The 18,007-nt window shown below is 48.4% G+C and overlaps 3 protein-coding genes across 4 annotated transcripts; all 3 read left to right on the top strand.

The window, feature by feature from the left end:
• Positions 1-32: 32 nt before the first annotated feature.
• On the top strand, positions 33-2,281 carry sdhaf1 (succinate dehydrogenase complex assembly factor 1). The gene is made up of 2 exons (XM_086205660.1): positions 33-208; positions 652-2,281. The coding sequence occupies exon 2, from the start codon at positions 807-809 to the stop codon at positions 1,053-1,055; it is 249 nt and encodes an 82-aa protein (XP_086061786.1). The 5' UTR covers positions 33-208; positions 652-806; the 3' UTR covers positions 1,056-2,281.
• Positions 2,282-5,355: 3,074 nt separating this feature from the next.
• LOC147259595 (uncharacterized) lies at positions 5,356-8,857 on the top strand. Its single transcript, XM_086205659.1, has 3 exons — positions 5,356-5,629; positions 8,344-8,475; positions 8,610-8,857. The coding sequence occupies exons 1-3, from the start codon at positions 5,582-5,584 to the stop codon at positions 8,748-8,750; spliced, it is 321 nt and encodes a 106-aa protein (XP_086061785.1). The 5' UTR covers positions 5,356-5,581; the 3' UTR covers positions 8,751-8,857.
• A 1,606-nt stretch (positions 8,858-10,463) lies between these two features.
• Positions 10,464-17,005, top strand: ercc6l (excision repair cross-complementation group 6-like). Of its 2 annotated transcripts, none has more exons than XM_086205651.1 (3): positions 10,464-10,576; positions 11,816-11,860; positions 12,831-17,005. In XM_086205651.1, exons 1-3 carry the CDS (start codon positions 10,479-10,481, stop codon positions 16,501-16,503), a joined length of 3,816 nt encoding a protein of 1,271 aa, XP_086061777.1. In that variant the 5' UTR covers positions 10,464-10,478; the 3' UTR covers positions 16,504-17,005. The 2 variants fall into 2 exon arrangements, with proteins under 2 accessions (XP_086061777.1, XP_086061778.1); XM_086205652.1 differs by lacking the exon at positions 10,464-10,576 and adding an exon at positions 10,612-11,068.
• Positions 17,006-18,007: the final 1,002 nt, after the last annotated feature.

The following is an 18,007-nucleotide window of genomic DNA, read 5'->3' as shown; positions in this document are numbered from 1 at the left end:
GTATTGTGAAGTTTGTCTCCGGAAGTCACATGACTTGTAGTCCGTCCGGTTCACGCTGGTGTCGTAACACATGCAAAGGTCACTCGCGGCAGCGAACACAGCTGGTAATGTGACGTGGTGCGTTCACCTCATTTATTCATCCGCCGGTGGTTTTGAGAAGGAAACAACCGGAAACAGTTTGGAGCAGGAACGTCTGAGAGGCGAGCCGGTGAGTTTGTTCTCCTCGTGCGCATTCGCGTCCGTTGTGCGGGTTGAACGAGCGTGTTTGCGTCATCGTAGAAACCCTACTAAAATACGACCGTAAAAACTACAAGTACCAGTACACGTCCCACTGCTGGCAGGGGGGGGGGGGGGGTTCTCCCCCTGCTGCATGGAACCACTGAATCAAACATCCTGTAGGTCAGGTTGGAGCCAGCAGGCTGTGGGTCCGTGACTGATGTGATGGCGTTGACCAGTTCCACTGATGACGGGCAGCGTGTGATGGCTTCTTTGGTGATGGTTGAAGTGCTGTTGCGTTAGGTTCATCTCAGAAACGCCGCCATGGTGAAAATCTGCCAACGTTGAAGTGGAAGCTGGGTCAGACGACCTCAACGTACTTCCTGCGTGCTGCTCCTTATCCTGCAACAAACCATGTGTGTGTGTGTTTTCTAGCGCTTCAAACAGACATCACTTCAAGTTGCTCCGCCTCCAGCCAGCACCTGTGAACATCAACCAATCAGCGAGCAGACCCCTGTCATGATTGTGTCCAGCATTCGTCCTCTCTTTGTGAAGGAGGATCTCTGGTGTTGAGACTTTCAGTGCCTCTGATGTCGCGGCACAGTAAACTGCAGAAGCAGATCCTGGCTCTCTACCGGGACTTCCTGCGTGCTGGCCGTGATAAACCGGGCTTCATCCCCCGAATCCGCGTTGAGTTCCGAGAGAACGCTCTCATCAAGAAGACAGATGTGATGCACATCGAGTATCTGTACCGGCGAGGCCAGAGGCAGCTGGAGCAGCTGAAGGACACCAACACCAAACAGCTGGGCTCCTTCTCCAAACCCAGGGAACAGAGCTGACCTTTGACCTGAATCATGTGACCGCAACCAGCAGTCAGTACAAAGCTGCAGTTGCAGAAAAGGCAGCTGTGATCGTCTCAGTGGTTGTGACTGTGGAAGAGTGCCTGGAGTGAAAGAAATCCTGTTCTCAAGAGTTCGTCAGATTATCGTCGCCATGACAACAGGAGAGGCAATAATCTCCTTTGTTCTGGAAGCAGCAGAGATGTCAATGAAAACGTTCCGCCGCTGTATGACGGAAACATGAAGGAGAACCTGGTGACGATGTTGAGTTCAATGTCTCTTTTTCAGTTTTAGGTGGGGGGTTAAAAGGAGGGTTGGGGGCCTTGGAGGGTCCCCAGTCGCATGCACGGAGTGAAGTTAATAAAGTGTTTGATTTTAAGAAGTTCCTAAGACATGAAACCTGAGACCTTTGATGATAATCCAGTTACAGAACTATTTCTATTTTATAGTTTTTGTTTAAAACTGTTCCTTATTATTCACCAAAATTAAAAAAGCAACCGTCCCAAAAAGTCTTGTAACTACTTTCAATAATTTAGTATTAGTATTAGTAGTAGTATTAGTATTACCTGATCATCCCTCACCTTTGTATCAATTCAATAATGGAAGTCAAGTTTTCTTGACATTTTCCATCAAATTTTATAATAATATTGTAATAACTTTGTGTGTCACCATCTTATGAACAAACATCAAGCTCCGCCCACACCAACCTGCTCACTTTTCACTTCAATACTTCATTGTGGAAAACTTCAGCCAGGATGAAGTGAATTAACTGGACTCAAAGTCTCAAGAGTGTCGAAGTACGAAGAGTAAAAGGAGCCTGGAAAGTTCCTGACACCAGGAGGCCGCCACCCACTTCAGGGCTTTTTGCTCTTTTTTAACGTTCAAATGTTTTTGTTTGTGGTTTTTATGTGAAGCCTGAACATATTTTGATTTTAGTGATGACATAAAAATAATAATAATGATTATAATTACAATAATAATGATAATGATTATTATTATCATTATAATGACAATAATTATAACGAGCCAACATAATAGGGCCTGAGCCCTGGCCTGAACCCCAGGGTGTCCTGGTCCAGTGTGGAGGCCTTGTAGTTGAGGAGTTAGAAGCCTGAGTCTGATCAGAGAGTGAGAGCAGAGCTGAGAGCTGTCCCTTTAAGAACCCCTCCCCCACTGCTCTGTCTTTGATCTGTGCTAGAGTGAGAGCAGAGCTGAGAGCTGGCCCTTTAAGAACCCCTCCCCCACTGCTCTGTCTTTGATCTGTGCTAGAGTGAGAACAGAGCTGAGAGCTGGCCCTTTAAGAACCCCTCCCCCACTGCTCTGTCTCTGATCTGTGCTAGAGTGAGAGCAGAGCTGAGAGCTGGCCCTTTAAGAACCCCTCCCCCACTGCTCTGTCTCTGATCTGTGCTAGAGTGAGAGCAGAGCTGAGAGCTGGCCCTTTAAGAACCCCTCCCCCACTGCTCTGTCTCTGATCTGTGCTAGAGTGAGAGCAGAGCTGAGAGCTGGCCCTTTAAGAACCCCTCCCCCACTGCTCTGTCTTTGATCTGTGCTAGAGTGAGAACAGAGCTGAGAGCTGGCCCTTTAAGAACCCCTCCCCCACTGCTCTGTCTTTGATCTGTGCTAGAGTGAGAGCAGAGCTGAGAGCTGGCCCTTTAAGAACCCCTCCCCACTGCTCTGTCTTTGATCTGTGCTAGAGTGAGAGCAGAGCTGAGAGCTGGCCCTTTAAGAACCCCTCCCCACTGCTCTGTCTTTGATCTGTGCTAGAGTGAGAGCAGAGCTGAGAGCTGGCCCTTTAAGAACCCCTCCCCCACTGCTCTGTCTCTGATCTGTGCTAGAGTGGAGAGCAGAGCTGAGAGCTGGCCCTTTAAGAACCCCTCCCCCACTGCTCTGTCTTTGATCTGTGCTAGAGTGAGAGCAGAGCTGAGAGCTGGCCCTTTAAGAACCCCTCCCCCACTGCTCTGTCTCTGATCTGTGCTAGAGTGGAGAGCAGAGCTGAGAGCTGGCCCTTTAAGAACCCCTCCCCCACTGCTCTGTCTCTGATCTGTGCTAGAGTGGAGAGCAGAGCTGAGAGCTGGCCCTTTAAGAACCCCTCCCCCACTGCTCTGTCTCTGATCTGTGCTAGAGTGAGAGCAGAGCTGAGAGCTGGCCCTTTAAGAACCCCTCCCCCACTGCTCTGTCTCTGATCTGTGCTAGAGAGAGAGCAGAGCTGAGAGCTGGCCCTTTAAGAACCCCTCCCCACTGCTCTGTCTTTGATCTGTGCTAGAGTGAGAGCAGAGCTGAGAGCTGGCCCTTTAAGAACCCCTCCCCCACTGCTCTGTCTTTGATCTGTGCTAGAGTGAGAGCAGAGCTGAGAGCTGGCCCTTTAAGAACCCCTCCCCCACTGCTCTGTCTTTGATCTGTGCTAGAGTGAGAGCAGAGCTGAGAGCTGGCCCTTTAAGAACCCCTCCCCCACTGCTCTGTCTCTGATCTGTGCTAGAGTGGAGAGCAGAGCTGAGAGCTGGCCCTTTAAGAACCCCTCCCCCACTGCTCTGTCTCTGATCTGTGCTAGAGTGAGAGCAGAGCTGAGAGCTGGCCCTTTAAGAACCCCTCCCCCACTGCTCTGTCTTTGATCTGTGCTAGAGTGAGAGCAGAGCTGAGAGCTGGCCCTTTAAGAACCCCTCCCCCACTGCTCTGTCTCTGATCTGTGCTAGAGTGAGAGCAGAGCTGAGAGCTGGCCCTTTAAGAACCCCTCCCCACTGCTCTGTCTTTGATCTGTGCTAGAGTGAGAGCAGAGCTGAGAGCTGGCCCTTTAAGAACCCCTCCCCCACTGCTCTGTCTTTGATCTGTGCTAGAGTGAGAGCAGAGCTGAGAGCTGGCCCTTTAAGAACCCCTCCCCCACTGCTCTGTCTTTGATCTGTGCTAGAGTGGAGAGAGAGGAGGAGCACCAGGACTGGAGTGGGACAAGAGGAAGAAGTCAGCATACGCTGGTCCAGAGGGACACAGAACACCATGTTCTTGGAGGGTTTTTGTCAGGAATACAGTGGTGTGGTTGGTAGAGCTGTGGGATGGATGGTGTAGACGTGAGAAGCGTTTGTTTGACAGTATGAACCCTGAGAGGACACCGTCTCCCCATAGGCTTCCATTGGAAGCTGAAATGTGTCTCCCCCACTTTGACGGCTTGTAAAATCCAAACCCAGTAATTCAGATAAAAACTTTTAAAGATTTTTGAAGAGCAGAGTTGTGAGAGTGATGTGTGAAAGTTTGGAAGCGATAGCGTGAACACCCTAGGAGGAGATCGATTTTGTTCGGGGCGCAAAATTGTCCTAAATTGGACATTCGTGTCCAAATTGTGGACTTCCTGTTAGAGTGAGGTCAGGGGTATCTGTGTATGATTTGTCCGTCTTGACGAGACCAATAAAACGGTGTTGGTCCCATGTTTGTAGGACATTCTTTCAGAGCGCAGCGTGTTTTTTTGTGTATGTAGGTGGCGCTATTGAGTAGAGCATTGAGTATTGCTTTTTTTTAATTATCTAATTTTTCGCCGCATCCAATGTGTGTACCAAATTTGGTGACTTTTTGAGCGCGTTTAGGGGTCAAATTAACTTTTGGAGTGGCGAGTGTGTGGAGCACTCATAATAGGGCCTTCAGGCTGAGTGCCTAATAATAATCACCGCCATCACCGCCATCACCATCAGTGAGAAGGCGGATGAGTTGGCAAAGGGGGCGTTGGTGAAGGGGACGGTGGAGATGAAGGTGAGGGTGAGTAGGGCAGAGGTGAAGGTGGTAGTGAGGGAGAGGGTGATGGACGTGGCAGGGAAGGTGGGACAAAGAGAAGAAGGGTAGGCACTTGTATAGGGTTCAGAGGAGTGTGCGGGCTGGAGGGTGGAGGGGTGGAGGTGGGCAGAGGAGGGAGGAAGTAGTGAAGGTGAGGCTGAGGCTGGGACACTGTGGGCTGAACGGGACTTTGAAGGTGTTGGGGAGGCACGACACGGGGCTGTGTGAGGGCTGTGGTGAGGAAGAGTCAGTAGAGCACGTACTCCTGACGTGTGGCAGGTGGAGAGGAGGGTGATGAGGGACAGGTGGAGGAACATGGGGAAGGGTGAGATCAGTCTGGAGGGAGGTTGGAGGATGGAGGATAGGGAGAGTGTTAGGGTTCTATTAGATTATTTGAGGGATACAGGATTGTATGATAGGGGTTAGGGTTAGGGGTTCGAAGTAGATAAAGATGGTGTTCCGCGGTAGGACAGAAGAGGGCGGTAATGCTCCATCTTGTTGGTTGCCAACCGCCGTAAAAACCGAAGAAGAAGAAGAAGAAGAAGAAGAAGCCGATGATCATCACCATCATCATCTCCTGCCTCGTCGCTAGGCGGCGGTAGCGGCGTCAGTCACCGAACCGAAGAGGAAGAGGAGGACGCGTAAACACGGACGAAGACCTTCAGCACCTGGAGCTGGACTGAAGCCTCCGTTTATCCCCGTCAGATCCGCCTCAGCCGAACTTTGTCGTGGCAGAGACGTTAGACGGGTTTGTTTCGTCAGTTTCTGGCGTCATGTCCGGTTCACGGGGAGAAATGACCACCGCTCAGTTACTCCAGCAGGTGAGTGACAAGATCTACGTAAACGAAACTGCACCCACAGTATTAGTACAATACTAGTAGAATATATAATACTGGAACTTGGATTGAGTTCCGGTGTCAGTAAAACAATTGAGGTACCCCAGAAGGTTCGTGTAGACCCAAAGAACTTCGGTTCTCTCCTGCCTCTTCCGAGTAGAGCAGGACATGAGGGTTACAGAACTAGAACTGATATTAGTACAAGTACCATTACTATGAGTGGTAGCAGTACCAGCACCGGTACTGCTAGTGGTAGTACTACTAGTACCAGTATCAATACCGGTACTAATAGTTCCAGTACTCGTGCCAGTACTGCACGTACCAGTACTGCTAAAGCAAACTGAGCTAGTGGTAGTCATGCTAGTGCTAGTAGAGCTAGTGGTAATAGAGCTAGTGAGAGTGGTAGTGCTAGTAGAGCGACTGGTAGTCATGCTAGTGCTAGTAGAGGTAGTGGTAATAGAGCTAGTGGTATTGCTAGTAGAGCGACTGGTAGTCATGCTAGTGCTAGTAGAGCTAGTGGTAATAGAGCTAGTGGTAGTGCTAGTAGAGCGACTGGTAGTCATGCTAGTGCTAGTAGAGCTAGTGGAAATAGAGCTAGTGAGAGTGGTAGTGCTAGTTGAGCTACTGGTAGTCATGCTAGTGCTAGTAGAGCTAGTGGTAATAGAGCTAGTGAGAGTGGTAGTGCTAGTAGAGCGACTGGTAGTCATGCTAGTGCTAGTAGAGGTAGTGGTAATAGAGCTAGTGGTAGTGCTAGTAGAGCGACTGGTAGTCATGCTAGTGCTAGTAGAGCTAGTGGTAATTAGAGCTAGTGAGAGTGGTAGTGCTAGTTGAGCTACTGGTAGTCATGCTAGTGCTAGTAGAGCTAGTGGTAATAGAGCTAGTGAGAGTGGTAGTGCTAGTAGAGCGACTGGTAGTCATGCTAGTGCTAGTAGAGCTAGTGGAAATACAGCTAGTGAGAGTGGTAGTGCTAGTTGAGCTACTGGTAGTCATGCTAGTGCTAGTAGAGCTAGTGGTAATAGAACTAGTGAGAGTGGTAGTGCTAGTAGAGCTACTGGTAGTCATGCTAGTGCTAGTAGAGCTAGTGGTAATAGAGCTAGTGAGAGTGATAGTGCTAGTAGAGCGACTGGTAGTCATGCTAGTGCTAGTAGAGCTAGTGGTAATTAGAGCTAATGAGAGTGGTAGTGCTAGTAGAGCGACTGGTAGTCATGCTAGTGCTAGTAGAGCTAGTGGTAATTAGAGCTAGTGAGAGTGGTAGTGCTAGTTGAGCTACTGGTAGTCATGCTAGTGCTAGTAGAGCTAGTGGTAATAGAGCTAGTGAGAGTGGTAGTGCTAGTAGAGCGACTGGTAGTCATGCTAGTGCTAGTACAGCTAGTGGTAATTAGAGCTAGTGAGAGTGGTAGTGCTAGTAGAGCGACTGGTAGTCATGCTAGTGCTAGTAGAGGTTGTGGTAATTAGAGCTAGTGAGAGTGGTAGTGCTAGTTGAGCTACTGGTAGTCATGCTAGTGCTAGTAGAGCTAGTGGTAATAGAGCTAGTGAGAGTGGTAGTGCTAGTAGAGCGACTGGTAGTCATGCTAGTGCTAGTACAGCTAGTGGTAATTAGAGCTAGTGAGAGTGGTAGTGCTAGTAGAGCGACTGGTAGTCATGGTAGTGCTAGTAGAGGTCGTGGTAATTAGAGCTAGTGAGAGTGGTAGTGCTAGTTGAGCTACTGGTAGTCATGCTAGTGCTAGTAGAGCTAGTGGTAATAGAGCTAGTGAGAGTGGTAGTGCTCGTAGAGCGACTGGTAGTCATGCTAGTGCTAGTACAGCTAGTGGTAATTAGAGCTAGTGAGAGTGGTAGTGCTCGTAGAGAAACTGGTAGTCATGCTAGTGCTAGTACAGCTAGTGGTAATTAGAGCTTGTGAGAGTGGTAGTGCTAGTTGAGCTACTGGTAGTCATGCTAGTGCTAGTAGAGCTAGTGGTAATAGAGCTAGTGAGAGTGGTAGTGCTAGTAGAGCGACTGGTAGTCATGCTCGTGCTAGTACAGCTAGTGGTAATTAGAGCTAGTGAGAGTGGTAGTGCTAGTAGAGCGACTGGTAGTCATGCTCGTGCTAGTACAGCTAGTGGTAATAGAGCTAGTGAGAGTGGTAGTGCTAGTAGAGCGACTGGTAGTCATGCTCGTGCTAGTACAGCTAGTGGTAATAGAGCTAGTGAGAGTGGTAGTGCGAGTAGAGCGACTGGTAGTCATGCTCGTGCTAGTACAGCTAGTGGTAATAGAGCTAGTGAGAGTGGTAGTGCGAGTAGAGCGACTGGTAGTCATGCTCGTGCTAGTACAGCTAGTGGTAATAGAGCTAGTGAGAGTGGTAGTGCTAGTAGAGCGACTGGTAGTCATGCTCGTGCTAGTACAGCTAGTGGTAATAGAGCTAGTGAGAGTGGTAGTGCGAGTAGAGCGACTGGTAGTCATGCTCGTGCTAGTAGAGCTAGTGGAAGTCATGCTAGTGCCAGCAGGCCCGAGGCTCTGCAGGGTCTGGGTGGGGAGGAAGCCGGTGGTCTCAGGTGTTCTCTGTGGTGTTCTGCCTCCCAGTGGAATGAACCAGTGAGTAAGAGAATCTTCTTAAAGCCCCACTTCTTATCTACAGCTAGAAAATGAGGCAAACCTCATTTCAATCTGTAATATTTCCAGTTAGTTCTTGAAAACAAACCGCTGAGGTGTGGCTCCTGCAGGTGTCGCTCCTGCGTTGGCTGTCCTCACAGACCGAGGAGGATCGGCGGCTGCTGACGGCGGTGACCGGTGTCCAGGTGGCCCAAGAGCTTCTGAACCGCCTCACTGGCCAGGACCAGCTGGATGCTTACAAGGTAGTTGCCTGCAGGGTGCCGAGGCTCACGGCTCACATCAGCAGCAGTAATGGAGATTGTGCGTTTTATCATCGGGCGCCGGGGTCATGACCCCTGGCTCCGTGTGACCGGTGTACTGCTGTGTGTCTCCTCAGAGGGACTGCATCCTCAGCATCGCAGAATTTGTCCGTCAGAACCCGCAAGCCTCGCAGGCTGTCATCAATGCTGAAGTGCAGAAGAGGGTTCTAGTGTTCGCCGCTCGGGTCAAAGCTCTGGACGCGGCGCCGATCCTCTGACTTCTGTCAGCATCTGGAGGCCCATCAGACCCAGCATGAAGATTTAGTAACTTTTACAGCTGAAAATTTTCAATATTTTTTGACACAATAAACTAAATTAAGCAGTGTGGTTCCACTCCTATTCTGCGTGTGTCATTTGGAGGTGTATTGATAAGAAAAGAGAAAAATAACTTCAATAAATAACCACTGAGGAGGTGGAGTCTCCTCCTCTTTGATGTCCAGTTTCACTTCACAAAAGTTTTAGTCTTGTTCATTTTAAAAGGTAATCGGTTCTGTCCTCCACGAGGCCCGCATGCATCAGATCACATACGAGGGAATGAAGGTCAGAGGAGGTCACATCCTCACCCCTCACTGCTGCACGGATGATTGACAGTCAGGCCAACACTGAGACGGTGAAGAGGGGCGGAGTTCTGTAGCGACAAGAATTGGTTGAAAAACAAAGTGACACAGGAGGACTTCTCTCTCCAAAATTCACAGGAGGAGACACTCATGTATTCAGGTTCCATCCCTCCATCTTCCCCCTCTTCTCCTGTTGAGGGTGGTGGGGGTGGAGCCTATCCCAGCAGCCTTCCCCCTGGACAGGTCACCAGTCCATGGCAGGGCCAACACATAGAGACAGACAACCATTGGCTCTCCCAGCCACGCCTACGGTCAATTTAGAGTCTGGATTAACCTGGTCCCTCTTGATGTCTTTGGACTGTGGAGGAAGCTGGAGTACCAGAGAGAACCCAGCAGGAACAGGGAGAACATGGAGACTCACCCAGAAAGACCCCGTGCTGCAGCCGGGGCTCCACCCACAACCTTCTTGCTGGGGGCCACAGGGAGGACCACTGCTCCACCGGCCATCCTACAGGCCTCAGGTACCAGGGACACAGATGTATTCAGGTCCCTGTGAAGGTGGAGCTGGCCTCCAACTCCACTCACTGACGGGTGCTTGAGGAACTGCCAGAATCACAGCAGCTGTTTCCTTCTGCCATGCTGGTGACCAAAGGAACCACGTGGGAAACAGTCCGGCCGGTGACGTCATGGCAGCTGAATTCATTTGACTGTGACAGAATCTTGGCTGCGACCTCCTGTCCATGTGGAGGATTGTGTATTCTATCATTAACCGCTGGCCGGTTGGTTCTGTGTGGTATAATGTGCGCGTCACCGTTCATGTGGGTTCACCTGGACAGATGCGTCTTCTCCTCCAGGTGTGTTTTCACCCTCGTCGTGGAAGAAACCGTAGAATCTGAGTGGCGACTCGCTGTCACAACCCCCTGGCAGTGTTGCCAGCTCCTCAGTAAGAAAAGTAGCTATTGGCTGTCCTAAAAGTTGCTAGAAGTCGCTAAATGACGTCAGCCCCTCGTTTGCATAATTGGCCAAATTTGAATGGACTGTAAGGGAGAGGAACAACGTCATGGGAGAGACAAAAAAAATGAGTAAAAAAAACAACCTTAATATGTTTGGAAGAAAAAATGAACTTTCTACTGTCGATTCTTTTTTTTAATGTCACAATACCAACCCATCTCCTTCATCCGGGCTTGGGACCGGAAAAAATGACCCAATTGAGACAAATTGGCAGAGTTAGAGGTTTTTTTTTGTTGGTTTTTTTTTTTAAGTTTTTAAAATTTTGTTTAGGTTTAAACAACAACAAATAACCGTAAAACATAACATTTTAACGATAATATTTTAAACAGTTTGTGCAATCTAAATGAAAATGAAAACCAATCAGCGGCGGCTTCGCGCATGCGCGATTCATTTGCAGTTGGATGCGGAGGAGCGCACACGTCTCCTCTGACTGCAGCTGGGAGGGACCGCTGTGACACGCGAGGGCTCGGCCGCCTGTGAGTGCTGTGGGACGGGGGAGAGGCTCGCGGTCGCACACGCTGGTCGTTGAGAAGATTAGGTGATACGTGCTTTAACGAGTCTCCAATGACACCACAAAAAGTCGCTAGATTTGTCGCTAGTCGCTTTTTTAAATTAGTCGCTAGAGGGTCTGAAAACTCGCTAAATATAGCGACAAAGTCGCTAAATTGGCAACACTGCCGGCTGCCCGCTCATTGGCTGCGCTCTCATGTCAGCATTGGCTCTCGCGACTGGTTAACGTAGTCGTCACGTCACGACAGCGTCCTCTCAGATTGGCTGCATTAATTTGGCGGGGAAAAAAAATACCGGGGCAACACACAACAACAAGCAACGCCCGTTTGCTCGACGTTTCTGTGAAAATCACGTGTCTGCTCTGGGTTGGTTCTGGTCCCGGTGACAACGAACGGTTCCGAGATGGATGACGGTCATAATAGAGGCGATGTGGCAGATGTCTCCGAGGCGCTGGCGAGGTAAGAACCGCTGACGTCTGTGCGGGAGTCCCCTTAGCATCCGCTGCTAGCATCCGACCGGCAGCTAGCAGCGGAGCCACCGAGTCCGTCAAAGCTCATCAAAGTAATTCAACTACGCAGGCGCGTTGAACGTTCGTTGTTCATGGCGGGTTTGGCCCCAGCTTGCAGCAGCTAAACTGTCCAAACCCCGAGGGTCGCCTGGTGTAATCCAGGCCGCCTTCGTACAGAGCTCAGGGATCCACTCCAGTCCACACTGGTCTCGGTGACTACTGGACACTCGGTCAATACTGAAGATCCTCTCATCGCCGCTGCTCTTTGTTAACCACACTTTACCGATTGTTTTGTTTTATTTTTTATATCCATTGTCACTGTTGCTCTTTATTTGCTCTATTTATTATTCTGTAACCTCTGGCTCCTGCAGAAGTGGAAATTTCCCCACCGTGAGAAAAATAAAGTTTTTGTTATTATTATTATTTTAACACTTTGATTGGAGATTTAAACTAACAGACAACTTTTTTGTTTTGGCACGCCCAGCTGATGCCTTCAGTTGAACCAACTCTGTGCTTCTTTGTCAAGCTGAACAGGAAGTGCACTCAGAAAACTTTTGTCTTCTGAAATGAGAAACTCTGCTGTAAATAAACAAAATAGTTTCAGGGTTGCTAATATCTAAACCTTTAGTTTTGTTGGGATGAAGTGCTGCTCCTACAGCATGTGACACTGTTTCTCACTGAGACTTTGTCTTGACAGGTCTTTGTCTATGGAAGCAGAGGACAAGTTGGAAACCTACCACAGGTAACGCTGAAAAACCCTTGAATGATAGTTCTGCAAATTAAGATTTGAAAACGTTCACGTTTGATAGGACCCAGATTCTTTTGAGAAATCCAGTTTCACATCTATGACATTAATTCAGTTATTACACTTTGTACTGTTATACAGTCATGGAATTAGAATGTTACACCAAGACAACACCTCAGGGTTTTCACTGTAGCTTCTTAAATGAATCGGGGCAAAAACACCTGGTTATTTTAAAGTAAAGATCATGTTTGGGTTCAAACAACCACCACTTGCCTCTTTAAGGCTCTAATCTCTCATGAACGAGCTAAGGGTTTTGTAAATGGGAATAATGAAATGTTTTATTCTGTATGGCAGATTTTGACTGGCCTACTTGACTCAGCGATGTGAAACCCTGTGTAGATATTAAAACCCCTGTTTATGACATGAAGAGTGTGCATACTTGTATTCTTGGGCACCATGAAATCTGTTCACGTTTTGTATCTGGTTCTGTTATAGAATATGATGGAAGCACCACAGAGATCATCTGGTCTTGAGGTGGATGAATCATATTTTAACAGTTCAATTAGAAGGTCTTCAAAAATGAATGAATGAATCCATCCATCCTTTTGAAAAAGAATTGTTGATTCACATGTTTTGAATGATGACATCTTTCTACATGTCAATGTCACTTTTTCCTCTCATGAGTAAACAAATGTGTCCTCTGTCTGCTGCATGGATGAATTACTGGACAAAATATTCATCAGAAGGTCTAAGAAAATTTCTGACAAAACTAAAATGAAGATGAACTCTTTGCTTTGTGTTTCCTGGATTTGGAAATTGTGTCAGCAAGTTGCCAGTAATGCTTTTTTGGCTTGTTTTGATGGTATTCTGTGGGGCATTGGTCCATAATTGATGATGCAGCTTTCAGCATGTTAGAATGCAGCATTGCCTTATCAGTCACTCACTTCATGTTTTTTCCTAATTACAGATTCATTCAAGAGGCTAAAGATGTAGCCAGACGAGGGGAGATGTCTCGAGCGCTGGACCTCTTCAAACTGGCACACAAGATTCACCAGAGTCAAAAACTTGAAAAACGAATAAAGAAGATTGAGGAACTTATGGCACAAAACAACTCAGAGGATGAAGATGATGAGGAGTTTGTTGATGTCAACAAAAGTGGCTTAAAGCTTTTTAAAGATTTATATGATAAGCTGTATGACTACCAGAGAGACGGGGTGGCCTTCCTCTTCAGTCTGTATCGAGATGGTCGAAAGGGAGGGATTCTGGCTGATGACATGGGCCTTGGTAAAACCATCCAGGTGATCTCGTTCCTCTCTGGCATGTATGACAATGACCTGGTCAAACACACAATGCTGGTCATGCCAACTTCACTCATCACCAACTGGACCAAGGAGTTTGCCAAATGGACCCCCGGTATGAGGGTCAAAGAATTTCATGGCACCAGCAAAGGAGAGCGGACCAGAAATTTGGAGAAAGTTCAGAGGAGAGGTGGCGTCATCATCACCACGTACACTATGCTGATGAACAACTGGCAGCAGTTGTCATCATACCATGGCAAAGAATTCACATGGGACTACATGATCCTGGATGAGGCCCACAAGATAAAGACCACAACCACCAAAACAGCCAAAAGTGCCTATGCCATACCTTCAAAAAATCGAGTTCTTCTCACAGGAACTCCAGTCCAGAATAACCTCCGAGAAATGTGGGCTCTCTTTGACTTTGCTTTTCAAGGGACTCTGCTCGGCACTGCTAAAACCTTCAAAACTGAGTATGAGAACCCTATCACTCGTGCCAGGGAGAGGGATGCCACTCCAGGTGAAAAGGCCCTCGGGTCCCGGATGTCAGAAACCCTTATGGCCATTATAAAGCCCTACTTCCTCCGAAGGACAAAGTCTGACGTGCAAAAACCCAAAATTAATCAGGTACACCTGTGCAAAGAAGAATATTTGGATGAGGAGAACAGCCAAGTCCGAAGCCATCAAAAGGACTCAGGAGCAGAGATGCCCACCCTGACGAGAAAGAATGACCTGATAGTCTGGACTTACTTGAGTGCCATTCAGGAAGACATATACAGGCAGTTCCTGTCACTGGACCACATCAAAGAGCTGCTCGTGACCACCAGATCTCCCCTTGCAGAATTAACTATTTTGAAGAAGCTATGTGACCACCCACGGCTGCTCTCTGCTCGAGCCATCGCCAGTTTAGGCTTGGAGGAAAATCAGGGTGTGAGCCAGCAGAGTAACGAGTCGGAGATGGACACCCACAGCATTGCCAACGTTCCAGATGACTCCTTGATATCGGAGTCTGGGAAACTCATCTTTCTGTTTGCACTTCTTGAAAGACTCAGACAAGAAGGTCACCGTACCCTTATCTTTGCTCATTACAGGATAGTGCTGGACATCATCGAACGGATCCTGGGAAACCGAGGCTTCAAAGTACTGAGGTTGGATGGCACAATAACGCAGATTGCGGAGCGAGAGAGACGCATCTCTCTGTTCCAGACAGACCAGCGCTACTCCGTCTTCCTCTTGACCACCCAGGTGGGTGGAATTGGTATTACTTTGACGGCAGCAAACAGAGTAGTGATCTATGACCCCAGCTGGAACCCAGCCACAGATGCCCAGGCTGTTGACAGAGCGTATCGCATCGGCCAGACGGAGAACGTTGTCATCTACAGGCTGATCACCTGCGGCACAGTGGAAGAGAAGATCTACAGACGGCAAGTTTTCAAAGACTCTCTAATCAGACAGAATACAGGAGATAAAAAGAACCCGTTTCGGTATTTCAGCAAACAGGAGCTGAAGGAGCTCTTCACCCTGGAGGACACACGGTCCTCGTCTACACAGCTGCAGCTTCAGGCACTGCACTCCAGATACCGGCACTCAGATCCTGAACTGGACGAACACATCGCCCACCTCCATGCCATGGAGATGTTTGGGATTTCAGATCATGACCTCCTGTTTTCTCTTGACCACGACCATGAAGAGGCTCTGGAGGGCCAGGAAGAGCACCATTACATTGAAGGGCGGGTTCTGAAGGCCCAGGAGCTGATGAAGGCTGAGTCGGAGTTGCAGATGCAGCTTTCAGCAAGCATGGCGTCAAGCACAGAGCCATCCTGGGTCCGCCAACCAGGAAGCAACAACCAAGGGAGGTCACAAGAGAAAAAACCTCGAAATCAGAGCTTCAGTCCAGCTGTTTCACAGAAGGCCAGCAACCTCCAAAGGTCTCCAGTTGTGGTGGAATCAGACCAGTCCAGTTGTAGCAACGAGGGCATCCAACAGAACCCGAGTAACGGGCAGATTGATCTAACGGTTGATGAAAGTTTAATGGAAAAAAACCCAAATGGAACAGCAGCTCAAAACAACCTGGCTGAGGGCCTGAAATCTGTCAAGCAGGAGGAGGGTAGCCTGGAAGCAGAAGATGTCTCTCGAGAGGAGTCTCTGGTGATGGCTGTCGAGGCTGCAGGTGACGTCTCTGCCCAGCAACCAATGGAAGACTGGACGTGTGTGGGTTCGACAGGTGACGACAGCCTGGTATATGCTGATGCAGACAGACGGCTCAGTGAAGCTGACTTGAAGATGGATTTGCAGCGTCCTCATGTCACACCCCTGCAGATTAAAAGCCTCTCTGTCCTGCAGCTATCCAATTCCAGTTTCAGAGCAGATACTTCATCTCGTGCAAAGTTGGAGTCCTTTGAAGGCAACTTCAATTTACAGCTGGAGGACAGTGACATCATCTCACACCAGGAAGATGTGGAAGCAGAAGAGAGGAAGCTGCTGTCACAGCTGGAGATGGAGGGGAGTTTTAATGTCGATAAATCTCTTTCAGAGAGGCAACACAGGGAAGCATTGGAGCGAAGCCTGAATGGAACAGGGAACGAGTCCTTCATAACAACCAAGAAGAAAAGAGCAGCAGTCATTTATGATAGTGAAGAAGAGGAGGTTGGTGGGCTGCAGCTGAGCACGAGCCAACTTGACAACTCTTTCAAGGTGCTTGGAGCCTCCACGCCGAAATCAGCCTCGTCTGGCCCCACCCCTCTCTGCTCCAGAAAAAGTGTTGGAGGAAACACCTCTGTGGCCTCGCGCCGCTCCCTCCTGCAGTCCATCATTGAAGACATGGACAACCGAGACGGATCAGGCGAGGATGAAGGACATGATGATGATGACGATGAAGGACGTGATGATGATGATGACGATGAAGGACATGACGATGAGGCAGAGGAAGAGGATATCATTGATTCAACTCATGATGGGCTTCAGCTGGAGGAGACAATTGGCGAGACATTAAACACAGAGGATGAGGAGGAAGAGGAGGAAGAGGAGGTAGAGTACTCTGGGTCAGGAGACCATGCAAGTAGTTACCAGGAGGAATCAACTGGTGAGCTCGAACTCGCCTCCTCAGAGAGAATGGATCAGTACACAGTAGATGCAGGCCTTCGGAGAGACAGCGGTGTCCATCCTTCCAAGTCCCAGGATGGCTACGAGTACCTGGTGTTTCAAGGACGGGAGTGTTACAACCGAGGGAAGCTGGAGGACGCGCTGGACTTCTTCCTGAGAGCCATCGACATCAAACCTGGAGACCCAGAAATTCAGCTCATGACCATCCAGCTGTACCGCCAACTGAGTCAGAGGAAATAACTGAGACCTGCCGTCAGGTCAGCAGTCGTGTGTGCACTAGTTTGACACGGCGTGTTGGCCCCTGCAGCAGGTGTCTATGCAGAGCTCAACATCTTATTCACTTTTACAGCCAATGAAAGACAGTCAGAAGTGCTGCTGATGGACCCGTCAGCTGGCAGCAGTGTCAAAGGATAGCTGAGAATGATGTGATGTCATACACATATACACAATATGTCCTGACATCACACGTGGTGGGAATCGTACGATGGTGGTGAGCACAGCGAGTTCTCTTCATCACCAGACGAAATGCAACATTGCTGTGAGAGGGACGGTGTTCCACTGTTCCAGCCTGGTGGTGGCGGCGGCGGCGTAGAAATACGAGACCGTAGTGATCAAACCCTTTTCTGGTCAGTCAGTTCCGAGCAGCAGTGACTGAGTGTCACTGGGTCCGTCTGAGGCTTTGTGACATCACTTGTATTTGTTGACGTCATGATTGACATCATGAATAAAGGTTGTGTTTCTATCCACGTTAGTTGCGGCTACATCCTTTGATCTTGGAGTTGTACATGAAATATTCATGCTCATGCTGTCGCCAATGCTAAATTTCATCAGGCCTCACAAGTCCCACTGTCCTCAGATCAGTGACCGAGGACAGGTTCTGATTTCTGGGTCTGAGGCTCCTCAGCAGGGAGGGACCGGAGGCTCACGTGTTTGAAGGTCAAGAGATATCACCTGTTTCCTTCATGAGGTCATTCTTCAATGGTGTTTCCAACTTATGAACAACGATGATTCATATTCCTCTTAACCCATCCATTCAAAGTACTTTTCACTTAGAAATGACTTGGTGAAATATTGTGAAGGTGACTTCCAGAGAGCAAATTAGCGAGAAACACCTGCCTGCCTCATAACTCCTTTAACCGGGATTAAATTATCCTGATCAACTGTCAGGCTGACGGTTCAGATCTGGAAAGGTGCGTTTGGTGACGTCACGGGGAAACGTCATGAGAAATTTCCAGCCTATCGCTTGTTTAACTGCTTTTCAAAATAAAAGCCCGGGTAGCTCCCTCATGGAAGCAACCTCATCTGATGACCGATTTACAGCATTAATTGATGTCATTTATCTTATATTCCTTTTAATCTGCATTTCACATCAATAATTGGGATTAATTTGAAAATTGGAGGTAATCCACATTTAAAATATAACTAGCTAATAATTCTCATGCCAAAAATATTTTACATGACTACAGCAGAAATGAATGACGAAGTTCAAATGGCATGACTTGATATATCATTCTGACAGGCTAATAGTTCCAAGTATGTGCATAATTCTTTGGTTTTAAGCAAAATGGGGAGAATTTCAAAGACATGAAATCTACTGTGAGGGTGTGGCAGGAGGTGACTGGTAGACACATTTGGGTGCCTGCCTCCTGTGTGTCAGGCTCTGTTTTCTCACTTCAGCTGTGTGTCCGAAGGGAATTCCTCTGCTAGTGAATGAGCATCAGTCCAGACATTGATGGTCTTAGTT

This window comes from Aulostomus chinensis, chromosome 6 (assembly GCF_037954235.1).
Source record: "Aulostomus chinensis isolate RoL2024-O1b breed Wild chromosome 6, RoL_Achi_v1.0, whole genome shotgun sequence".
In the NCBI taxonomy this organism is placed as follows: Eukaryota; Metazoa; Chordata; class Actinopteri; order Syngnathiformes; family Aulostomidae; genus Aulostomus; species Aulostomus chinensis.
Note: the sequence above shows the minus strand (reverse complement) of the source record. Positions and strands in the feature narration are given on the sequence as shown.